Consider the following 27500-nt stretch of genomic DNA (forward strand, 5'->3'; position numbering starts at 1 on the left):
ATATAGTGTGTGTGCATACATTATTAATATTATATATTAACAATAACAAATGATCAGAATCAGAAGGAAGCAAGTGTGCAAGCAACAAAACACACAATAATAATAACAACAGTAAATAATAAACATATTAAAAAGTATAAAGACACAGTAAGGGTTAAATCAGAATAGCCATATTTACAGGATTATGGTATTATGAGTGAATATGAGTGGCTGATCGTAATGAAATGAGTGTTGTTGAAGTCAGTGGATGTGATTGACAGGTGTTGCCATGGAGCTTCAGTCGCTTCCTGTGAGAGAATAATAATGTGATCTAATGCCTGTTTTTGTGCTGATTTCTCTGATGATGATGATGTCATACTGTTGAGTGGCGTGTGGAGCTGGATGGCTCGTACACGCGTGTGTGTGTGTGTGTGTGTCAGTTGTGTTGTACTGTAATGTGTGTTTAACTGACCCCTGTCCATTTTACACGCTGTCTTCCCTTAATGGCCCCCCCGCATGTAAGTAACTAATCGTGTGGATCATCTTTTGCTTCTTGTCTTCCGAAGTGTCGAACGGCGGCTGTGTTTTGTTGTTTTGTTGTTTTGTTGTTTGTCAGCGAGTGATGACATGAGTGTGTGTTTGTGGAGTCAGTGGATGTGATTGACAGTGTTGTGTTGCGGTGGAGCTTCAGCCACTTCCTGTGTAATGTCAGTGTGGACGGACTGCAGAATGACACGCTGGAAGACACCGCACGACATCTGAACACGCTAGTCACACGCTAGTCACATGCTAGTCACACGCTAATGGACTGACCTATGACTGATCATAAATCAGCTCAAAACATCTGCCGCAGAACATCCAGATGTGCAGATGTGGTGTGGTGTGTTCCAGCCTTCACAGCAGTAGCTCTCCATCACTGCTCATCATTCACTCGCTCTGAACACGCATGAGCACACACACACACACACACACACACACACACACACACACACACACACACACACACACACACAGGATGTGCTGCGCTGTATTCCATCAGGTTTTGTTGTAAAAGAGCAGCATGAGCATTCTGATAAACTGAGTAAATGAGGACAGAATCTCATTCTCACGCAACATTTGTTTCATTAAAAGATGATTTAAAGCAAACCCAGAATTCATCTCAGCATGTCTCATCATTGACATCATTTCCTGTGTCCATACGCATCACTCACTCGCTGACCCTCTCTCTCTTTCCTCCAGTCTTTGACCAACTAGATCTGGTGACGTATGAAGAGGTGGTGAAGCTGCCCGCATTCAAGAGGAAAACACTGGTGCTGCTGGGTAAGAGATCTGAAGCTTTATTCCTACAGCGCTTTATACAGTACAGACAGAACCAACGACACACACTTCAGATATGAGACGCATTCAGATTCTGCTGAGACAATAGAGTCAGAATTCAGATCAGATCAGTTTAATGTGTAAATCAGCTCTAGTGATGACAATAGTGTCGTTATTCAGATCAATATATCCAGCTAACCGGGAACGTTCTCAGAGTAACGCTTAAGTAACGCTCAGAGAACACTCAAGAGTAACACTCAGAGAACACTCAAGAGTAACACTCAGAGAACACTCAAGAGTAACGCTCAGAGAACACTCAAGAGTAACACTCAGAGAACACTCAAGAGTAACACTCAGAGAACACTCAAGAGTAACACTCAGAGAACACTCAAGAGTAACGCTCAGAGAACACTCAAGAGTAACACTCAGAGAACACTCAAGAGTAACACTCAGAGAACACTCAAGAGTAACACTCAGAGAACACTCAAGAGTAACGCTCAGAGAACACTCAAGAGTAACACTCAGAGAACACTCAAGAGTAACACTCAGAGAACACTCAAGAGTAACACTCAGAGAACACTCAAGAGTAACACTCAGAGAACACTCAAGAGTAACACTCAGAGAACACTCAAGAGTAACGCTCAGAGAACACTCAAGAGTAACACTCAGAGAACACTCAAGAGTAACACTCAGAGAACACTCAAGAGTAACGCTCAGAGAACACTCAAGAGTAACACTCAGAGAACACTCAAGAGTAACACTCAGAGAACACTCAAGAGTAACACTCAGAGAACACTCAAGAGTAACGCTCAGAGAACACTCAAGAGTAACGCTCAGAGAACACTCAAGAGTAACACTCAGAGAACACTCAAGAGTAATTCTCAGAGAACACTCAAGAGTAACACTCAGAGAACACTCAAGAGTAACGCTCAGAGAACACTCAAGAGTAACACTCAGAGAACACTCTAGAGTAACACTCAGAGAACACTCAAGAGTAACACTCAGAGAACACTCAAGAGTAACGCTCAGAGAACACTCAAGAGTAACACTCAAGAGAACACTCAAGAGTAACACTCAGAGAACACTCAAGAGTAACACTCAGAGAACACTCAAGAGTAACACTCAGAGAACACTCAAGAGTAACACTCAAGAGAACACTCAAGAGTAACACTCAGAGAACACTCAAGAGTAACACTCAGAGAACACTCAAGAGTAACACTCAGAGAACACTCAAGAGTAACACTCAGAGAACACTCAAGAGTAACACTCAGAGAACACTCAAGAGGAACACTCAAGAGTAACACTCAAGAGTAACACTCAGAGAACACTCAGAGAACACTCAGAGAACACTCAAGAGTAACACTCAGAGAACACTCAAGAGTAACACTCAAGAGAACACTCAAGAGTAACACTCAGAGAACACTCAAGAGTAACACTCAGAGAACACTCAAGAGTAACACTCAGAGAACACTCAAGAGTAACACTCAGAGAACACTCAAGAGGAACACTCAAGAGTAACACTCAAGAGTAACACTCAGAGAACATCAAGAGTAACCCTCAGAGAACACTCAAGAGTAACACTCAGAGAACACTCAAGAGTAACACTCAGAGAACACTCAAGAGTAACGCTCAGAGAACCCTCAAGAGTAACACTCAGAGAACACTCAAGAGTAACACTCAAGAGTAACACTCAGAGAACACTCAAGAGTAACACTCAGAGAACACTCAAGAGTAACACTCAGAGAACACTCAAGAGTAACACTCAGAGAACACTCAAGAGTAACGCTCAGAGAACACTCAAGAGTAACGCTCAGAGAACACTCAAGAGTAACACTCAGAGAACACTCAAGAGTAACACTCAGAGAACACTCAAGAGTAACGCTCAGAGAACATTCAAGAGTAACACTCAGAGAACACTCAAGAGTAACGCTCAGAGAACATTCAAGAGTAACACTCAGAGAACACTCAAGAGTAACACTCAAAGAACACTCAAGAGTAACGCTCAGAGAACACTCAAGAGTAACACTCAGAGAACACTCAAGAGTAACACTCAGAGAACACTCAAGAGTAACGCTCAGAGAACACTCAAGAGTAACGCTCAGAGAACACTCAAGAGTAACACTCAGAGAACACTCAAGAGTAACGCTCAGAGAACACTCAAGAGTAACACTCAGAGAACACTCAAGAGAAACACTCAGAGAACACTCAAGAGTAACACTCAGAGAACACTCAAGAGTAACACTCAGAGAACACTCAAGAGAAACGCTCAGAGAACACTCAAGAGTAACACTCAGAGAACACTCAAGAGTAACACTCAGAGAACACTCAAGAGTAACACTCAGAGAACACTCAAGAGTAACACTCAGAGAACACTCAAGAGTAACGCTCAGAGAACACTCAAGAGTAACACTCAGAGAACACTCAAGAGTAACACTCAGAGAACACTCAAGAGTAACACTCAGAGAACACTCAAGAGTAACACTCAGAGAACACTCAAGAGTAACACTCAGAGAACACTCAAGAGTAACACTCAGAGAACACTCAAGAGTAACACTCAGAGAACACTCAAGAGTAACGCTCAGAGAACACTCAAGAGTAACGCTCAGAGAACACTCAAGAGTAACGCTCAGAGAACACTCAAGAGTAACACTCAGAGAACACTCAAGAGTAACACTCAGAGAACACTCAAGAGTAACGCTCAGAGAACACTCAAGAGTAACACTCAGAGAACACTCAAGAGTAACGCTCAGAGAACACTCAAGAGTAACACTCAGAGAACACTCAAGATTAACACTCAGAGAACACTCAAGAGTAACACTCAGAGAACACTCAAGATTAACACTCAGAGAACACTCAAGAGTAACACTCAGAGAACACTCAAGAGTAACGCTCAGAGAACACTCAAGAGTAACGCTCAGAGAACACTCAAGAGTAACACTCAGAACACTCAAGATTAACACTCAGAGAACACTCAAGAGTAACACTCAGAGAACACTCAAGAGTAACGCTCAGAGAACACTCAAGAGTAACACTCAGAGAACACTCAAGAGTAACACTCAGAGAACACTCAAGAGTAACACTCAGAGAACACTCAAGAGTAACACTCAGAGAACACTCAAGAGTAACACTCAGAGAACACTCAAGAGTAACACTCAGAGAACACTCAAGAGTAACACTCAGAGAACACTCAAGAGTAACGCTCAGAGAACACTCAAGAGTAACACTCAGAGAACACTCAAGAGTAACACTCAGAGAACACTCAAGAGTAACACTCAGAGAACACTCAAGAGTAACACTCAGAGAACACTCAAGAGTAACGCTCAGAGAACACTCAAGAGTAACACTCAGAGAACACTCAAGAGTAACGCTCAGAGAACACTCAAGAGTAACGCTCAGAGAACACTCAAGAGTAATTCTCAGAGAACACTCAAGAGTAACACTCAGAGAACACTCAAGAGTAACGCTCAGAGAACACTCAAGAGTAACACTCAGAGAACACTCTAGAGTAACACTCAGAGAACACTCAAGAGTAACACTCAGAGAACACTCAAGAGTAACGCTCAGAGAACACTCAAGAGTAACGCTCAGAGAACACTCAAGAGTAACACTCAAGAGAACACTCAAGAGTAACACTCAGAGAACACTCAAGAGTAACACTCAGAGAACACTCAAGAGTAACACTCAGAGAACACTCAAGAGTAACACTCAGAGAACACTCAAGAGTAACACTCAGAGAACACTCAAGAGGAACACTCAAGAGTAACACTCAAGAGTAACACTCAGAGAACACTCAGAGAACACTCAGAGAACACTCAAGAGTAACACTCAGAGAACACTCAAGAGTAACACTCAAGAGAACACTCAAGAGTAACACTCAGAGAACACTCAAGAGTAACACTCAGAGAACACTCAAGAGTAACACTCAGAGAACACTCAAGAGTAACGCTCAGAGAACACTCAAGAGTAACGCTCAGAGAACACTCAAGAGTAATTCTCAGAGAACACTCAAGAGTAACACTCAGAGAACACTCAAGAGTAACGCTCAGAGAACACTCAAGAGTAACACTCAGAGAACACTCTAGAGTAACACTCAGAGAACACTCAAGAGTAACACTCAGAGAACACTCAAGAGTAACGCTCAGAGAACACTCAAGAGTAACGCTCAGAGAACACTCAAGAGTAACACTCAAGAGAACACTCAAGAGTAACACTCAGAGAACACTCAAGAGTAACACTCAGAGAACACTCAAGAGTAACACTCAGAGAACACTCAAGAGTAACACTCAGAGAACACTCAAGAGTAACACTCAGAGAACACTCAAGAGGAACACTCAAGAGTAACACTCAAGAGTAACACTCAGAGAACACTCAGAGAACACTCAGAGAACACTCAAGAGTAACACTCAGAGAACACTCAAGAGTAACACTCAAGAGAACACTCAAGAGTAACACTCAGAGAACACTCAAGAGTAACACTCAGAGAACACTCAAGAGTAACACTCAGAGAACACTCAAGAGTAACACTCAGAGAACACTCAAGAGTAACACTCAGAGAACACTCAAGAGTAACGCTCAGAGAACACTCAAGAGTAACGCTCAGAGAACACTCAAGAGTAACACTCAGAGAACACTCAAGAGTAACACTCAGAGAACACTCAAGAGTAACACTCAGAGAACACTCAAGAGTAACACTCAGAGAACACTCAAGAGTAACACTCAGAGAACACTCAAGAGTAACACTCAGAGAACACTCAAGAGTAACACTCAGAGAACACTCAAGAGTAACGCTCAGAGAACACTCAAGAGTAACGCTCAGAGAACACTCAAGAGTAACACTCAGAGAACATCAAGAGTAACACTCAGAGAACACTCAAGAGTAACACTCAGAGAACACTCAAGAGTAACACTCAGAGAACACTCAAGAGTAACACTCAGAGAACATTCAAGAGTAACGCTCAGAGAACACTCAAGAGTAACGCTCAGAGAACACTCAAGAGTAACACTCAGAGAACATCAAGAGTAACGCTCAGAGAACACTCAAGAGTAACACTCAGAGAACACTCAAGAGTAACACTCAGAGAACACTCAAGAGTAACACTCAGAGAACATTCAAGAGTAACGCTCAGAGAACACTCAAGAGTAACACTCAGAGAACACTCAAGAGTAACACTCAGAGAACACTCAAGAGTAACACTCAGAGAACACTCAAGAGTAACACTCAGAGAACACTCAAGAGTAACACTCAGAGAACACTCAAGAGTAACACTCAGAGAACACTCAAGAGTAACACTCAGAGAACACTCAAGAGTAACACTCAGAGAACACTCAAGAGTAACACTCAGAGAACACTCAAGAGTAACACTCAGAGAACACTCAAGAGTAACACTCAGAGAACACTCAAGAGTAACACTCAGAGAACACTCAAGAGTAACACTCAGAGAACACTCAAGAGTAACGCTCAGAGAACACTCAACAGTAACGCTCAGAGAACACTCAAGAGTAACGCTCAGAGAACACTCAAGAGTAACACTCAGAGAACACTCAAGAGTAACACTCAGAGAACACTCAAGAGTAACACTCAGAGAACACTCAAGAGTAACACTCAGAGAACATCAAGAGTAACACTCAGAGAACACTCAAGAGTAACACTCAGAGAACACTCAAGAGTAACACTCAGAGAACACTCAAGAGTAACACTCAGAGAACACTCAAGAGTAACACTCAGAGAACACTCAAGAGTAACACTCAGAGAACACTCAAGAGTAACACTCAGAGAACACTCAAGAGTAACACTCAGAGAACACTCAAGAGTAACACTCAGAGAACACTCAAGAGTAACACTCAGAGAACACTCAAGAGTAACGCTCAGAGAACACTCAAGAGTAACACTCAGAGAACACTCAAGAGTAACGCTCAGAGAACACTCAAGAGTAACGCTCAGAGAACACTCAAGAGTAACACTCAGAGAACACTCAAGAGTAACGCTCAGAGAACACTCAAGAGTAACGCTCAGAGAACACTCAAGAGTAACGCTCAGAGAACACTCAAGAGTAACACTCAGAGAACACTCAAGAGTAACACTCAGAGAACACTCAAGAGTAACGCTCAGAGAACACTCAAGAGTAACACTCAGAGAACACTCAAGAGTAACGCTCAGAAAACACTCAAGAGTAACACTCAGAGAACACTCAAGAGTAACACTCAGAGAACACTAGAGTAACACTCAGAGAACACTCAAGAGTAACACTCAGAGAACACTCAAGAGTAACGCTCAGAGAACACTCAAGAGTAACGCTCAGAGAACACTCAAGAGTAACGCTCAGAGAACACTCAAGAGTAACGCTCAGAGAACACTCAAGAGTAACACTCAGAGAACACTCAAGAGTAACACTCAGAGAACACTCAAGAGTAACGCTCAGAGAACACTCAAGAGTAACACTCAGAGAACACTCAAGAGTAACGCTCAGAGAACACTCAAGAGTAACGCTCAGAGAACACTCAAGAGTAATTCTCAGAGAACACTCAAGAGTAACACTCAGAGAACACTCAAGAGTAACGCTCAGAGAACACTCAAGAGTAACACTCAGAGAACACTCTAGAGTAACACTCAGAGAACACTCAAGAGTAACACTCAGAGAACACTCAAGAGTAACGCTCAGAGAACACTCAAGAGTAACGCTCAGAGAACACTCAAGAGTAACACTCAAGAGAACACTCAAGAGTAACACTCAGAGAACACTCAAGAGTAACACTCAGAGAACACTCAAGAGTAACACTCAGAGAACACTCAAGAGTAACACTCAGAGAACACTCAAGAGTAACACTCAGAGAACACTCAAGAGTAACACTCAGAGAACACTCAAGAGTAACACTCAGAGAACACTCAAGAGGAACACTCAAGAGTAACACTCAAGAGTAACACTCAGAGAACACTCAGAGAACACTCAGAGAACACTCAAGAGTAACACTCAGAGAACACTCAAGAGTAACACTCAAGAGAACACTCAAGAGTAACACTCAGAGAACACTCAAGAGTAACACTCAGAGAACACTCAAGAGTAACACTCAGAGAACACTCAAGAGTAACACTCAGAGAACACTCAAGAGTAACACTCAGAGAACACTCAAGAGGAACACTCAAGAGTAACACTCAAGAGTAACACTCAGAGAACATCAAGAGTAACCCTCAGAGAACACTCAAGAGTAACACTCAGAGAACACTCAAGAGTAACACTCAGAGAACACTCAAGAGTAACGCTCAGAGAACCCTCAAGAGTAACACTCAGAGAACACTCAAGAGTAACACTCAAGAGTAACACTCAGAGAACACTCAAGAGTAACACTCAGAGAACACTCAAGAGTAACACTCAGAGAACACTCAAGAGTAACACTCAGAGAACACTCAAGAGTAACGCTCAGAGAACACTCAAGAGTAACGCTCAGAGAACACTCAAGAGTAACACTCAGAGAACATCAAGAGTAACACTCAGAGAACACTCAAGAGTAACACTCAGAGAACACTCAAGAGTAACACTCAGAGAACACTCAAGAGTAACACTCAGAGAACACTCAAGAGTAACACTCAGAGAACACTCAAGAGTAACACTCAGAGAACACTCAAGAGTAACACTCAGAGAACACTCAAGAGTAACACTCAGAGAACACTCAAGAGTAACACTCAGAGAACACTCAAGAGTAACACTCAGAGAACACTCAAGAGTAACACTCAGAGAACACTCAAGAGTAACACTCAGAGAACACTCAAGAGTAACACTCAGAGAACACTCAAGAGTAACGCTCAGAGAACACTCAAGAGTAACGCTCAGAGAACACTCAACAGTAACGCTCAGAGAACACTCAAGAGTAACGCTCAGAGAACATCAAGAGTAACACTCAGAGAACACTCAAGAGTAACACTCAGAGAACACTCAAGAGTAACACTCAGAGAACACTCAAGAGTAACACTCAGAGAACACTCAAGAGTAACACTCAGAGAACACTCAAGAGTAACACTCAGAGAACACTCAAGAGTAACACTCAGAGAACACTCAAGAGTAACACTCAGAGAACACTCAAGAGTAACACTCAGAGAACACTCAAGAGTAACGCTCAGAGAACACTCAAGAGTAACGCTCAGAGAACACTCAAGAGTAACACTCAGAGAACACTCAAGAGTAACGCTCAGAGAACACTCAAGAGTAACGCTCAGAGAACACTCAAGAGTAACGCTCAGAGAACACTCAAGAGTAACACTCAGAGAACACTCAAGAGTAACACTCAGAGAACACTCAAGAGTAACACTCAGAGAACACTCAAGAGTAACACTCAGAGAACACTCAAGAGTAACACTCAGAGAACACTCAAGAGTAACACTCAGAGAACACTCAAGAGTAACACTCAGAGAACACTCAAGAGTAACGCTCAGAGAACACTCAAGAGTAACGCTCAGAGAACACTCAAGAGTAACACTCAGAGAACATCAAGAGTAACACTCAGAGAACACTCAAGAGTAACACTCAGAGAACACTCAAGAGTAACACTCAGAGAACACTCAAGAGTAACACTCAGAGAACATTCAAGAGTAACGCTCAGAGAACACTCAAGAGTAACGCTCAGAGAACACTCAAGAGTAACACTCAGAGAACATCAAGAGTAACGCTCAGAGAACACTCAAGAGTAACACTCAGAGAACACTCAAGAGTAACACTCAGAGAACACTCAAGAGTAACACTCAGAGAACATTCAAGAGTAACGCTCAGAGAACACTCAAGAGTAACACTCAGAGAACACTCAAGAGTAACACTCAGAGAACACTCAAGAGTAACACTCAGAGAACACTCAAGAGTAACACTCAGAGAACACTCAAGAGTAACACTCAGAGAACACTCAAGAGTAACACTCAGAGAACACTCAAGAGTAACACTCAGAGAACACTCAAGAGTAACACTCAGAGAACACTCAAGAGTAACACTCAGAGAACACTCAAGAGTAACACTCAGAGAACACTCAAGAGTAACACTCAGAGAACACTCAAGAGTAACACTCAGAGAACACTCAAGAGTAACGCTCAGAGAACACTCAAGAGTAACGCTCAGAGAACACTCAAGAGTAACACTCAGAGAACACTCAAGAGTAACACTCAGAGAACACTCTAGAGTAACACTCAGAGAACACTCAAGAGTAACACTCAGAGAACACTCAAGAGTAACACTCAGAGAACACTCAAGAGTAACGCTCAGAGAACACTCAAGAGTAACACTCAGAGAACACTCAAGAGTAACGCTCAGAGAACACTCAAGAGTAACGCTCAGAGAACACTCAACAGTAACGCTCAGAGAACACTCAAGAGTAACGCTCAGAGAACACTCAAGAGTAACACTCAGAGAACACTCAAGAGTAACACTCAGAGAACACTCAAGAGTAACACTCAGAGAACACTCAAGAGTAACACTCAGAGAACATCAAGAGTAACACTCAGAGAACATCAAGAGTAACACTCAGAGAACACTCAAGAGTAACACTCAGAGAACACTCAAGAGTAACACTCAGAGAACACTCAAGAGTAACACTCAGAGAACACTCAAGAGTAACACTCAGAGAACACTCAAGAGTAACACTCAGAGAACACTCAAGAGTAACACTCAGAGAACACTCAAGAGTAACACTCAGAGAACACTCAAGAGTAACGCTCAGAGAACACTCAAGAGTAACACTCAGAGAACACTCAAGAGTAACGCTCAGAGAACACTCAAGAGTAACGCTCAGAGAACACTCAAGAGTAACACTCAGAGAACACTCAAGAGTAACACTCAGAGAACACTCAAGAGTAACGCTCAGAGAACACTCAAGAGTAACGCTCAGAGAACACTCAAGAGTAACACTCAGAGAACACTCAAGAGTAACACTCAGAGAACACTCAAGAGTAACGCTCAGAGAACACTCAAGAGTAACACTCAGAGAACACTCAAGAGTAACGCTCAGAAAACACTCAAGAGTAACACTCAGAGAACACTCAAGAGTAACACTCAGAGAACACTAGAGTAACACTCAGAGAACACTCAAGAGTAACACTCAGAGAACACTCAAGAGTAACGCTCAGAGAACACTCAAGAGTAACGCTCAGAGAACACTCAAGAGTAACGCTCAGAGAACACTCAAGAGTAACGCTCAGAGAACACTCAAGAGTAACACTCAGAGAACACTCAAGAGTAACGCTCAGAGAACACTCAAGAGTAACACTCAGAGAACACTCAAGAGTAACACTCAGAGAACACTCAAGAGTAACACTCAGAGAACATTCAAGAGTAACCCTCAGAGAACACTCAAGAGTAACACTCAGAGAACACTCTAGAGTAACACTCAGAGAACACTCAAGAGTAACACTCAGAGAACACTCAAGAGTAACACTCAGAGAACACTCAAGAGTAACACTCAGAGAACACTCAAGAGTAACACTCAGAGAACACTCAAGAGTAACACTCAGAGAACACTCAAGAGTAACACTCAGAGAACACTAGAGTAACACTCAGAGAACACTCAAGAGTAACACTCAGAGAACACTAGAGTAACACTCAGAGAACACTCAAGAGTAACACTCAGAGAACACTCAAGAGTAACGCTCAGAGAACACTCAAGAGTAACGCTCAGAGAACACTCAAGAGTAACGCTCAGAGAACACTCAAGAGTAACGCTCAGAGAACACTCAAGAGTAACACTCAGAGAACACTCAAGAGTAACACTCAGAGAACACTCAAGAGTAACACTCAGAGAACACTCAAGAGTAACGCTCAGCTTTATTCAGATGCAACTTCTGTGCCATGAGTTTTATTGTTAGTGATTTGATTGGTCACAGCGCTATAGTGTCTCACTATTCTAAATGTATTTATTCATTAAATATAAGACATTTCTCAGACAGTAGATGTGGATCTTTTAGATGAATTTAAGGAGTGCTGGTCTGGTCTTGGTTTAGGTGGTCTTGACTAAAACACTAGTTAACCGTCACAGTGAAGTGTTCAGAACATGTTTAAGGATGTTTTGAGTGTTGAGAGATCATGTGTGTCCGCAGGCGCTCATGGAGTCGGCCGGAGGCACATCAAGAACACGCTCATCGCCAAACATCCCGACAGATTCGCCTATCCCATCCCACGTAAGAGACGCTCCGTCATGTGACCTTTGACCCACATGACCTCCTGCAGGGTTCCCACTCGTCCTGGAAAATTGATGACAAATTTTCCAGTCCTGGAAAACACATGGAAAATTAGAGAAAATATAAAATGTCCTGGAAAATCTTGTTGTTGTCTGGGAAAATTCTTTTAAAGAGCACCTATCATGGAATTTTGAAATGTACCTTTCATGTAGTGTGTAACATAGATCTAAGTGAACAAAAACATCCTGCATAGTTTGAAATATGACCGGATATATAGTTATTTTCTTTCAAAAGTAAGAGTCGACTCTGAGTCATTTTTAAGAATCGTTAGAAGACCGAAGCTTTTTCTCTGACTAGATGACGTCAACTTGTCAAGTTATTTGAATACGATGCGCCCACTTATTGCTCCAAGAAGCCGTGAAAACATCATGGCCACGAGACGCTGTGTTCTGAAGTGAGACTCAAAAGCAAACTTCTCATCTGCCCAAGGATGAGCATTTGAAGACTAACCATACATCATCGCGATTGTGTGTTTATTAGTCTTCAAATGTCTCTATTTGCATGTTTTGCGATCTCAGGAAGCTTTTATTATGGACTTCTATTATGGCACATGGTTCTTCTTCATCTGTCTGTATATGGACTACATGTGCACAGAGCGCCCTCTGGCTGCCAGGATGAGCTGAAAACAACACAAGAGACTCAATCGCTCATGATTAGGCTACATCTGCGCATTTTGAGGAAGTATTGAATAATAAATATTCCTCTGTGTAGAAGTTAGACACAGACATATGAGAATCTATCAATATTTCTCCTCATCTGCACACTTTTGAACTGAAAGCCCTGAGTGATGTTGATTTGTCGCGAGTCTTCGTGATGAGAATAGAGGAGTTTATGAATGAGAGCAGCTGAGGCTCATATTACAATCAAACGGCACCGACGCAGTTTTCATATTCATAACTCCTGACACATTAACAAATTACTGTCACTATCAGACTTTGATGGGCGTTCCGTTTCCGAAAATATCTGCACAGACTCTACCAATCACAACTGACTGGGTCATCGGACCAATCAGCGCAGATTAGCGGCACGTAAAGGCGGGGTTTTGAAAAGTCAATCATTTGAGAATCGCTGTCAAAACAGGTCAAAATAAATGCATATTATAAGAAAACTAAAGTCTTTTTTGTCATTGCATGCATGCATAACTGTTGTTGGGGACTTCTAAAACAATATTTGGAACATTTTAAATGCCATAACAGGTGCTCTTTAAAAAAGTTATTTCTTTAGCCGAGTATAAAGAGTTTATCGCTGGCCCAAACAATTAGCGCTAGCTGCAGAAGCACATGTTCAGGAATGCTGAGTTTGATGTGTGTGAGTATTTGAATAATGATGTTTAATAGCTAATGCTATAACTGCTCAAATGTATGCAGTGAATGTTAACTCATAAGCTGCTAACTAATCACATCATTTTGATATAAAATCACATTTGTGTGTTATAAAGTCAGAATTGCATGAAATAAACTCGCAAGTCTTTTCTTCATAATTGACTTTTTTGCGCAGTTGCGAGTTTATATCTTGCACTTCTGACTTCTTTTCTCAGAATTGTGAGATCTAAACTGCAATTGCAAGTTATAAAGTCCAATTCTGAGGAAAAAAAATTGCAACAATTTTCGCGTTTATATCACAAATATGTAAACTCGCAATTGCGAGAGAGTCAGAATAGCGAGATGAGTCACAATGACCTTTTCTTTCTATTCTGTGGAGTAAACAAGCTTCCATAGTCATAATGTATGATTAAGAGCTCATGTTGAAAAATGCTGGATTTAAGTAATGGCGATAAACTGGATGGCTTTTAAAGACTTAGAAAGCAATATTTGGCATGATTTAGAAAGCAATATTTGGCATGATTTAGAAAGCAATATTTGGCATGATTTAGAAAGCAATATTTGGCATGATTTAGAAAGCAATATTTGGCATGATTTAGAAAGCAATATTTGGCATGATTTAGAAAGCAATATTTGGCATGATTTAGAAAGCAATATTTGGCATGATTTAGAAAGCAATATTTGGCATGATTTAGAAAGCAATATTTGGCATGATCCTTGTCTTTTATTCCCGCCGTAGTAAAAGTGAAAATATAGTCCTGGAAAATGGTTTCTGAAAAGAGCGGGAACCCTGTCCTGTCCCACTGACCCTCGCTCTCTCCCCAACAGACACGACCCGGCCTCCGAAGAAGGACGAGGAGAACGGGAAGAACTACTTCTTCGTGTCACATGACCAGATGATGCAGGACATCTCCAACAACGATTACCTGGAGTACGGCAGCCACGAGGACGCCATGTACGGCACGCGGCTGGAGACCATCCGGCAGATCCACGAGCTGGGCATGGTGGCCATCCTGGACGTGGAGCCGCAGGTACAGGGGCTGGATCCGCCCGCGGCCCCGGATCCTGAGAGCGCTTCTGACGAGCTTGCGTTGTGTTCACAGGCGCTGAAGGTTTTGCGGACGGCTGAGTTTGCGCCTTACGTCGTGTTCATTGCGGCGCCGACCATCACTCCCGCTATGACTGAGGTGAGCGCTGCACTCCGCCCACACGTCTCGCTGAGTGTGAGTGTGTGTGTGTGTGTGTGTGTGTGTGTGTGAGTGTGTGTGTGTGTGTGAGTGAGTGTGTGTGTGAGTGAGTGAGTGAGTGTGTGAGTGAGTGAGTTCAGTGAGTGAGTGTGAGTGTGTGTGTGAGTGAGTGAGTGAGTGAGTGTGTGTGTGTGTGTGAGTGTGTGTGTGTGTTCAGTGTGTGACTGACTGTCTCCATGTCTGCGCTCAGCTCCCTCGATGGAGCAGGAAACTGCCCGTGAGTAAACACACGCGTGTCAGCTCAGCCGCCCCATGACAGCCGCTCTCCATGATGACGCGCACACACACAGATCAGTGTTGATCAGTCAGTGTGTGTGTGTGTGTAGACGCAGGAGGGTCACATGGAGCTTCTGTCCTGGAGTGGCGCGCTCAAGCGTGTTAGCGGTAGATCACGTGATTTGTGTTATAGATAGTTTAGATAGTTTCAGCTTCAGTTCTGCTGTGAATAGAGATCGGCTGATAATCGCTTTACAGATGTGTTCCCCATATTTAATCAGTGTTAGATTCACTGATAAATGTGAGAATTGCACATAAGCCCGGCGTTAAAGGAGAGATGAGCGAGTCAGCGCTAAAGCTAACATGACGGGGGGGTTGATGGGGTTTTGGTTTCCTTGCCACAAGGTGCGTTTACATGGAGCGCTGTAATCGGTTTAAAAGTCCAATCCGAATAAAAATGCTCCATATAAACACCTCAATCAGAATAAAAATACTCCATATAAACACCTCAATCAGAATAAAAATACTCCATATAAACACCTCAATCAGAATAAAAATACTCCATATAAACACCTCAATCGGGATAAAAATACTCCATATAAACACCTCAATCGGAATAAAAATACTCCATATAAACACCTCAATCGGGATAAAAATACTCCATATAAACACCTCAATCGGAATAAAAATACTCCATATAAACACCTCAATCGGGATAAAAATACTCCATATAAACACCTCAATCGGGATAAAAATACTCCATATAAACACCTCAATCAGAATAAAAATGCTCCATATAAACACCTCAATCGGAATAAAAATACTCCATATAAACACCTCAATCGGAATAAAAATACTCCATATAAACACCTCAATCAGAATAAAAATACTCCATATAAACACCTCAATCGGGATAAAAATACTCCATATAAACACCTCAATCGGAATAAAAATACTCCATATAAACACCTCAATCGGGATAAAAATACTCCATATAAACACCTCAATCGGAATAAAAATACTCCATATAAACACCTCAATCGGGATAAAAATACTCCATATAAACACCTCAATCGGGATAAAAATACTCCATATAAACACCTCAATCGGAATAAAAATACTCCATATAAACACCTCAATCAGAATAAAAATACTCCATATAAACACCTCAATCGGAATAAAAATACTCCATATAAACACCTCAATCGGAATAAAAATACTCCATATAAACACCTCAATCGGGATAAAATACTCCATATAAACACCTCAATCAGAATAAAAATACTCCATATAAACACCTCAATCAGAATAAAAATACTCCATATAAACACCTCAATCGGAATAAAAATACTCCATATAAACACCTCAATCGGAATAAAAATACTCCATATAAACACCTCAATCAGAATAAAAATACTCCATATAAACACCTCAATCGGAATAAAAATACTCCATATAAACACCTAAATCGGAATAAAAATACTCCATATAAACACCTCAATCAGAATAAAAATACTCCACATAAACACCTCAATCCGAATAAAAATACTCCATATAAACACCTCAATCGGAATAAAAATACTCCATATAAACACCTCAATCAGAATAAAAATACTCCATATAAACACCTCAATCAGAATAAAAATACTCCATATAAACACCTCAATCGGAATAAAAATACTCCATATAAACACCTCAATCAGAATAAAAATACTCCATATAAACACCTCAATCGGAATAAAAATACTCCATATAAACACCTCAATCGGAATAAAAATACTCCATATAAACACCTCAATCGGAATAAAAATACTCCATATAAACACCTCAATCGGAATAAAAATACTCCATATAAACACCTCAATCGGAATAAAAATACTCCATATAAACACCTCAATCGGAATAAAAATACTCCATATAAACACCTCAATCGGAATAAAAATACTCCATATAAACACCTCAATCGGAATAAAAATACTCCGTATAAACACCTCAATCGGGATAAAAATACTCCATATAAACACCTCAATCGGAATAAAAATGCTCCATATAAACACCTCAATCCGAATAAAAATACTCCATATAAACACCTCAATCGGAATAAAAATACTCCATATAAACACCTCAATCAGAATAAAAATACTCCATATAAACACCTCAATCGGAATAAAAATACTCCATATAAACACCTCAATCGGAATAAAAATACTCCATATAAACACCTCAATCAGAATAAAAATACTCCATACAAACACCTCAATCGGAATAAAAATACTCCATATAAACACCTCAATCGGAATAAAAATACTCCATATAAACACCTCAATCGGAATAAAAATACTCCATATAAACACCTCAATCGGAATAAAAATACTCCATATAAACACCTCAATCGGAATAAAAATACTCCATATAAACACCTCAATCGGAATAAAAATACTCCGAATAAACACCTCAATCGGGATAAAAATACTCCATATAAACACCTCAATCGGAATAAAAATACTCCATATAAACACCTCAATCGGAATAAAAATACTCCATATAAACACCTCAATCGGAATAAAAATACTCCATATAAACACCTCAATCCGAATAAAAATACTCCATATAAACACCTCAATCGGGATAAAAATACTCCATATAAACACCTCAATCGGAATAAAAATACTCCATATAAACACCTCAATCCGAATAAAAATACTCCATATAAACACCTCAATCGGAATAAAAATACTCCATATAAACACCTCAATCGGAATAAAAATACTCCATATAAACACCTCAATCGGAATAAAAATACTCCATATAAACACCTCAATCAGAATAAAAATACTCCATATAAACACCTCAATCGGAATAAAAATACTCCATATAAACACCTCAATCGGAATAAAAATACTCCATATAAACACCTCAATCGGAATAAAAATACTCCATATAAACACCTCAATCAGAATAAAAATACTCCATATAAACACCTCAATCGGAATAAAAATAATCCGTATAAACACCTCAATCGGAATAAAAATACTCCATATAAACACCTCAATCGGAATAAAAATACTCCATATAAACACCTCAATCAGAATAAAAATACTCCATATAAACACCTCAATCAGAATAAAAATACTCCATATAAACACCTCAATCGGAATAAAAATACTCCGTATAAACACCTCAATCGGAATAAAAATACTCCATATAAACACCTCAATCCGAATAAAAATACTCCGTATAAACACCTCAATCGGAATAAAAATACTCCATATAAACACCTCAATCGGAATAAAAATACTCCATATAAACACCTCAATCGGAATAAAAATACTCCATATAAACACCTCAATCGGAATAAAAATACTCCATATAAACACCTCAATCGGAATAAAAATACTCCATATAAACACCTCAATCGGAATAAAAATACTCCATATAAACACCTCAATCGGAATAAAAATACTCCATATAAACACCTCAATCGGAATAAAAATACTCCATATAAACACCTCAATCGGAATAAAAATACTCCATATAAACACCTCAATCGGAATAAAAATACTCCATATAAACACCTCAATCCGAATAAAAATACTCCATATAAACACCTCAATCGGAATAAAAATACTCCATATAAACACCTCAATCGGAATAAAAATACTCCATATAAACACCTCAATCGGAATAAAAATACTCCATATAAACACCTCAATCAGAATAAAAATACTCCATATAAACACCTCAATCGGAATAAAAATACTCCATATAAACACCTCAATCAGAATAAAAATACTCCATATAAACACCTCAATCGGAATAAAAATACTCCATATAAACACCTCAATCCGAATAAAAATACTCCATATAAACACCTCAATCAGAATAAAAATACTCCATATAAACACCTCAATCGGAATAAAAATACTCCATATAAACACCTCAATCGGAATAAAAATACTCCATATAAACACCTCAATCGGAATAAAAATACTCCATATAAACACCTCAATCCGAATAAAAATACTCCATATAAACACCTCAATCGGAATAAAAATACTCCATATAAACACCTCAATCGGAATAAAAATACTCCATATAAACACCTCAATCGGAATAAAAATACTCCATATAAACACCTCAATCGGAATAAAAATACTCCATATAAACACCTCAATCGGAATAAAAATACTCCATATAAACACCTCAATCGGAATAAAAATACTCCATATAAACACCTCAATCGGAATAAAAATACTCCATATAAACACCTCAATCAGAATAAAAATACTCCATATAAACACCTCAATCGGAATAAAAATACTCCATATAAACACCTCAATCAGAATAAAAATACTCCATATAAACACCTCAATCGGAATAAAAATACTCCATATAAACACCTCAATCAGAATAAAAATACTCCATATAAACACCTCAATCGGAATAAAAATACTCCATATAAACACCTCAATCAGAATAAAAATACTCCATATAAACACCTCAATCGGAATAAAAATACTCCATATAAACACCTCAATCGGAATAAAAATACTCCATATAAACACCTCAATCGGAATAAAAATACTCCATATAAACACCTCAATCAGAATAAAAATACTCCATATAAACACCTCAATCGGAATAAAAATACTCCATATAAACACCTCAATCAGAATAAAAATACTCCATAAAAACACCTCAATCCGAATAAAAATACTCCATATAAACACCTCAATCAGAATAAAAATACTCCATATAAACACCTCAATCAGAATAAAAATACTCCATATAAACACCTCAATCGGAATAAAAATACTCCATATAAACACCTCAATCGGAATAAAAATACTCCATATAAACACCTCAATCAGAATAAAAATACTCCATATAAACACCTCAATCAGAATAAAAATACTCCATATAAACACCTCAATCCGAATAAAAATACTCCATATAAACACCTCAATCAGAATAAAAATACTCCATATAAACACCTCAATCAGAATAAAAATACTCCATATAAACACCTCAATCGGAATAAAAATACTCCATATAAACACCTCAATCGGAATAAAAATACTCCATATAAACACCTCAATCGGAATAAAAATACTCCATATAAACACCTCAATCAGAATAAAAATACTCCATATAAACACCTCAATCGGAATAAAAATACTCCATATAAACACCTCAATCCGAATAAAAATACTCCATATAAACACCTCAATCAGAATAAAAATACTCCATATAAACACCTCAATCGGAATAAAAATACTCCATATAAACACCTCAATCAGAATAAAAATACTCCATATAAACACCTCAATCGGAATAAAAATACTCCATATAAACACCTCAATCGGGATAAAAATACTCCATATAAACACCTCAATCTGAATAAAAATACTCCATATAAACACCTCAATCAGAATAAAAATACTCCATATAAACACCTCAATCCGAATAAAAATACTCCATATAAACACCTCAATCGGGAATAAAAATACTCCATATAAACACCTCAATCGGAATAAAAATACTCCATATAAACACCTCAATCAGAATAAAAATACTCCATATAAACACCTCAATCAGAATAAAAATACTCCATATAAACACCTCAATCGGAATAAAAATACTCCATATAAACACCTCAATCGGAATAAAAATACTCCATATAAACACCTCAATCCGAATAAAAATACTCCATATAAACACCTCAATCAGAATAAAAATACTCCATATAAACACCTCAATCCGAATAAAAATACTCCATATAAACACCTCAATCGGAATAAAAATACTCCATATAAACACCTCAATCAGAATAAAAATACTCCATATAAACACCTCAATCAGAATAAAAATACTCCATATAAACACCTCAATCCGAATAAAAATACTCCATATAAACACCTCAATCCGAATAAAAATACTCCATATAAACACCTCAATCAGAATAAAAATACTCCATATAAACACCTCAATCTGAATAAAAATGGCCAAAGCGAATGAAAGTGTGATGGTTTGAGATCAACCTTTTCATGAAGCGATCAAACGAAACAATCCACCATATAAACGACCTGATCTGAGAACTGTGAGTGTACGTCTGTCTGTGGCTGATATACAGCGCTCACACCAGCCTAATGTTGACAAGAGAGGAAAGCTCATTTTTCTGAGGTATTAAACTTTTTATTTCGTAACGTGTTATGAACATGATGATGGAATAATGACAGTCATAGCCTGGCTACAGCATCTCATCTGGACAGAGTTTGTCTGAGGCTTCAACTGCGCCTGACACAAGAATACATTTTTCTGAAGTGATTCTTACACTTTACAACAAATAATAAATAGCTTTTATAAAAAACTGTAGAAGTCCTGGTGGCCGTTGAGAGTTGCCATGGCAACGGGGAACATTCAAGCTGCTCTGTTTCTCGTTAGTTAACTTAGCTATAAAAAATAAATTTAACAACTGCTTCAAACTGGTTAAGTAACATTACCCACAGTCTATAAATATAAATATCTATGTTTAGTTCTATTAATGATGCAGAGCAGGTCTTGAATGCTTCATTCATGTTTCACCGTATGTTTTTATTAATAATTTGGGTGCATTTTATTGTTAATTTTGTGTTTTTCAAAATAAATGAGTTGAATTCATTTTGATTCCGCATGCATTGTTGAAATAGCCATTGTATAGGACATAAATTAGGTTAAACTACTGCATGTCCACCCACAGAAAAATAAATAAATATATAAATTACCAACACAGAATTATTGATCCACGATACGTAACGAATCTGATGCGGCAGACAAACTGTGTGTCACAAAATGATCCCGACTGAAAGTCAGCACATGAACAGCAGATGGGTTTAGAGAACGCTCATGTCAACAGTCCAGCCAATCCTTCAATAGGAATGATTTTAATCAGAATGACAAAAAAGTGCACATGTAAACGTGGCTAATGTTGCTCAGTTGGGGACACTACATGTTTCAACTAAATATCCAAATAAATCTAATTATTAAACTAAATTAACAATATAAAGTAAATTACTGATCTAAAGCCCACACTGTCACTGTATGAGAATTGAAATGAACTGATGACAGTTTTCTCCAGAATGGCTGAATAAAATTATGCTGCATTATTTTCCTGTTTAACACTGTAAAGCTGCTTGTGAGGTGTGTGTGTGTGTGTGTGTGTGTGTGTGTTCTCCGGACTGACCAGTGTCATGAGCCGCGTGTGTGTGTGTGTGTGTGTGTTCTCCGGACTGACCGGTGTCATGAGCCGTGTGTGTGTGTGTGTGTGTGTGTGAGATGTGTGTGTGTGTGTTCTCCGGACTGACCGGTGTCATGAGCCGTGTGTGTGTGTGTGTGTGTGTGTTCTCCGGACTGACCGGTGTCATGAGCCGTGTGTGTGTGTGTGTGTGTGTGTTCTCCGGACTGACCGGTGTCATGAGCCGTGTGTGTGTATGTGTGTGTGTGTGTGTGTTCTCCGCACTGACCGTGTCATGAGCCGTGTGTGTGTGTGTGTGTGTGTGTGTTCTCTGGACTGACCGGTGTCATGAGCCGTGTGTGTGTGTGTGTGTGTGTATGTGTGTGTGTTCTCCGCACTGACCGTGTCATGAGCCGCGTGTGTGTGTGTGTGTGTGTGTTCTCCGGACTGACCGGTGTCATGAGCCGCGTGTGTGTGTGTGTGTGTGTGTTCTCTGGACTGACCGGTGTCATGAGCCGTGTGTGTGTGTGTGTGTGTGTGTGTGTGTGTGTTCTCCGCACTGACCGTGTCATGAGCCGCGTGTGTGTGTGTGTGTGTGTGTTCTCCGGACTGACCGGTGTCATGAGCCGTGTGTGTGTGTGTGTGTGTGTGTGAGATGTGTGTGTGTGTGTTCTCCGGACTGACCGGTGTCATGAGCCGTGTGTGTGTATGTGTGTGTGTGTGTGTGAGATGTGTGTGTGTGTGTTCTCCGCACTGACCGTGTCATGAGCCGTGTGTGTGTGTGTGTGTGTGTGTGTTCTCTGGACTGACCGGTGTCATGAGCCGTGTGTGTGTGTGTGTGTGTGTATGTGTGTGTGTGTGTGTGTGTGTGTTCTCCGGACTGACCGGTGTCATGAGCCGTGTGTGTGTGTGTGTGTGTGTGTGTTCTCCGCACTGACCGTGTCATGAGCCGTGTGTGTGTGTGTGTGTGTGTATGTGTGTGTTCTCCGGACTGACCGGTGTCATGAGCCGTGTGTGTGTGTGTGTATGTGTGTGTGTGTGTGTGTGTGTGTTCTCCGGACTGACCGTGTCATGAGCCGTGTGTGTGTGTGTGTGTGTGTGTGTTCTCCGCACTGACCGTGTCATGAGCCGTGTGTGTGTGTGTGTGTATGTGTGTGTTCTCCGGACTGACCGGTGTCATGAGCCGTGTGTGTGTATGTGTGTGTGTGTGTGTGTGTGTGTGTGTGTGTGTGTGTGTTCTCTGGACTGACCGGTGTCATGAGCCGTGTGTGTGTGTGTGTATGTGTGTGTGTGTGTGTGTGTGTGTTCTCCGGACTGACCGTGTCATGAGCCGTGTGTGTGTGTGTGTGTGTGTGTGATCTCCGCACTGACCGTGTCATGAGCCGTGTGTGTGTGTGTGTATGTGTGTGTTCTCCGGACTGACCGGTGTCATGAGCCGTGTGTGTGTGTGTGTGTGTGTTCTCCGCACTGACCGTGTCATGAGCCGTGTGTGTGTGTGTGTGTGTGTGTGTGTGTGTGTGTGTTCTCCGCACTGACCGTGTCATGAGCCGTGTGTGTGTGTGTGTGTGTTCTCCGCACTGACCGTGTCATGAGCCGTGTGTGTGTGTGTGTGTGTGTGTGTGTGTGTGTGTGTGTTCTCCGCACTGACCGTGTCATGAGCCGTGTGTGTGTGTGTGTGTGTTCTCCGCACTGACCGTGTCATGTGACCCGCAGGACGAGTCTCTCCAGCGGCTGCAGAAGGAGTCTGAGGCGCTCCAGCGCTCCTACGCCCATTACTTCGACCAGACCATCATCAACAACGAGATCGACGACACCATCCGCCTGCTGGAGGAGGCCATCGAGCTGGTGTGCAGCACCGCCCAGTGGGTGCCCGTGTCCTGGGTGTACTAGCCACACACACACACACACACACACACACGATGGACTACCACAGTACTGTTGTATATATCTATACATATATAAATATCTATAAATATGAATATATAAGTCATAGATATGGTCCTGTACTAATGCCGAGGGGGTTGATGACATTTTATACGGTTTTCTTTTTAAATGTACGAGCAATGATGAGCACAGGCGGTCTGTGGGCGTGGCTGCGTGACTCCGCCCACTGCCGGTGTATAAGCACACACACACACACACACACACGGCCGGCTCTTCCTCTAGATGTGTCCGTCTGACTCCGAATGGACTCTTCCCTTGTCATGTGACGTGTTTGTAAATGTCCTGGATTTGATTTCTTGTGGAGGAAAATATCCATTCCTAGATCGATCCCTTTGGAAAATGTGCTGTCTTAAGAGTATTATTGTTTTACTCCGAGAACCCCAGAGGATTTAATTGTGTGTAAATGTTTCAATGGTGCGTACCTTGTGCGGTTGAAATGAAGTAGTGTGTGCATAAACCACTCAACAGACTGTGTGAACTCTTCATTTCACAGCGCCTGTAAATTCCTCTGCAAATGACGAAACAATGTTTTTTTAAATCTGTTTCCTTTCATGTGTTGGAAAAGTAAATTGCTTTTGAAATCATGCATGTCGTTTCTGTCAGTGATGATGATTGCACATCACATGATGTCTCACAACACATACACCGATCAGGCATAACATTATGACCCCCCTGCTGTGGTATCTGGCACCAAGATGTTAGCAGCAGATCCTTTACGTCCTGCGAGGTGGATTGGATTTGTTTGTTCAGCTCATCCCACAGACGCTCGATTGGATTGAGATCCGGGGAATTCGGAAGCCGAGTCGACGCCAGCAGTTTGAGCTCCAGTAGCTCGTCTGTTTGATTGGACCACACGGGCATCAATGAGCCGCCCATGACCCTGTGGCCGGTTCTCCACTGGTCCTTCATGACCCTGTGGCCGGTTCTCCACTGGTCCTTCATGACCCTGTGGCCGGTTCTCCACTGGTCCTCCATGACCCTGTGGCCGGTTCTCCACTGGTCCTCCGTGACCCTGTGGCCGGTTCTCCACTGGTCCTCCATGACCCTGTGGCCGGTTCTCCACTGGTCCTCCATGACCCTGTGGCCGGTTCTCCACTGGTCCTCCATGACCCTGTGGCCGGTTCTCCACTGGTCCTCCATGACCCTGTGGCCGGTTCTCCACTGGTCCTCCATGACCCTGTGGCCGGTTCTCCACTGGTCCTCCATGACCCTGTGGCCGGTTCTCCACTGGTTCTTCATGACCCTGTGGCCGGTTCTCCACTGGTCCTCCGTGACCCTGTGGCCGGTTCTCCACTGGTCCTTCATGACCCTGTGGCCGGTTCTCCACTGGTCCTCCATGACCCTGTGGCCGGTTCTCCACTGGTTCTTCATGACCCTGTGGCCGGTTCTCCACTGGTCCTCCATGACCCTGTGGCCGGTTCTCCACTGGTTCTTCATGACCCTGTGGCCGGTTCTCCACTGGTCCTCCATGACCCTGTGGCCGGTTCTCCACTGGTCCTCCATGACCCTGTGGCCGGTTCTCCACTGGTTCTTCATGACCCTGTGGCCGGTTCTCCACTGGTCCTTCATGACCCTGTGGCCGGTTCTCCACTGGTCCTCCATGACCCTGTGGCCGGTTCTCCACTGGTCCTCCATGACCCTGTGGCCGGTTCTCCACTGGTTCTTCATGACCCTGTGGCCGGTTCTCCACTGGTCCTTCATGACCCTGTGGCCGGTTCTCCACTGGTCCTTCATGACCCTGTGGCCGGTTCTCCACTGGTCCTTCATGACCCTGTGGCCGGTTCTCCACTGGTCCTCCATGACCCTGTGGCCGGTTCTCCACTGGTTCTTCATGACCCTGTGGCCGGTTCTCCACTGGTCCTCCATGACCCTGTGGCCGGTTCTCCACTGGTTCTTCATGACCCTGTGGCCGGTTCTCCACTGGTCCTCCATGACCCTGTGGCCGGTTCTCCACTGGTCCTCCATGACCCTGTGGCCGGTTCTCCACTGGTTCTTCATGACCCTGTGGCCGGTTCTCCACTGGTCCTTCATGACCCTGTGGCCGGTTCTCCACTGGTCCTCCATGACCCTGTGGCCGGTTCTCCACTGGTCCTCCATGACCCTGTGGCCGGTTCTCCACTGGTTCTTCATGACCCTGTGGCCGGTTCTCCACTGGTCCTTCATGACCCTGTGGCCGGTTCTCCACTGGTCCTCCATGACCCTGTGGCCGGTTCTCCACTGGTCCTCCATGACCCTGTGGCCGGTTCTCCACTGGTCCTCCGTGACCCTGTGGCCGGTTCTCCACTGGTCCTCCGTGACCCTGTGGCCGGTTCTCCACTGGTCCTCCGTGACCCTGTGGCCGGTTCTCCACTGGTCCTCCGTGACCCTGTGGCCGGTTCTCCACTGGTCCTTCATGACCCTGTGGCCGGTTCTCCACTGGTCCTCCATGACCCTGTGGCCGGTTCTCCACTGGTCCTCCATGACCCTGTGGCCGGTTCTCCACTGGTCCTCCGTGACCCTGTGGCCGGTTCTCCACTGGTCCTCCGTGACCCTGTGGCCGGTTCTCCACTGGTCCTCCGTGACCCTGTGGCCGGTTCTCCACTGGTCCTTCGTGACCCTGTGGCCGGTTCTCCACTGGTCCTCCGTGACCCTGTGGCCGGTTCTCCACTGGTCCTCCATGACCCTGTGGCCGGTTCTCCACTGGTCCTCCATGACCCTGTGGCCGGTTCTCCACTGGTCCTTCATGACCCTGTGGCCGGTTCTCCACTGGTCCTCCATGACCCTGTGGCCGGTTCTCCACTGGTCCTCCATGACCCTGTGGCCGGTTCTCCACTGGTCCTTCATGACCCTGTGGCCGGTTCTCCACTGGTCCTCCATGACCCTGTGGCCGGTTCTCCACTGGTCCTTCATGACCCTGTGGCCGGTTCTCCACTGGTCCTCCATGACCCTGTGGCCGGTTCTCCACTGGTCCTCCATGACCCTGTGGCCGGTTCTCCACTGGTCCTCCGTGACCCTGTGGCCGGTTCTCCACTGGTCCTCCGTGACCCTGTGGCCGGTTCTCCACTGGTCCTTCGTGA

The 27500-nt window shown here is 42.3% G+C and overlaps 1 protein-coding gene across 2 annotated transcripts in view; it reads left to right on the plus strand.

The window, feature by feature from the left end:
• Positions 1–25030, plus strand: part of caskb (calcium/calmodulin-dependent serine protein kinase b) — a 126974-nt gene extending 101944 nt beyond the window's left edge. For both annotated transcript variants that reach the window (XM_079841666.1, XM_079841665.1), the window contains 5 exons: positions 1219–1299; positions 12362–12442; positions 14653–14855; positions 14928–15011; positions 24214–25030. In XM_079841666.1, the coding sequence (XP_079697792.1) occupies positions 1219–1299; positions 12362–12442; positions 14653–14855; positions 14928–15011; positions 24214–24390 (626 nt within the window). In that variant the 3' untranslated portion in view covers positions 24391–25030. The remainder of the gene's footprint in view (positions 1–1218; positions 1300–12361; positions 12443–14652; positions 14856–14927; positions 15012–24213) is intronic.
• The last annotated feature ends 2470 nt before the right edge of the window (positions 25031–27500 follow it).

This window comes from Gobio gobio (genome assembly GCF_949357685.1).
Source record: "Gobio gobio genome assembly, chromosome: 17".
NCBI classification, from domain to species: Eukaryota; Metazoa; Chordata; class Actinopteri; order Cypriniformes; family Gobionidae; genus Gobio; species Gobio gobio.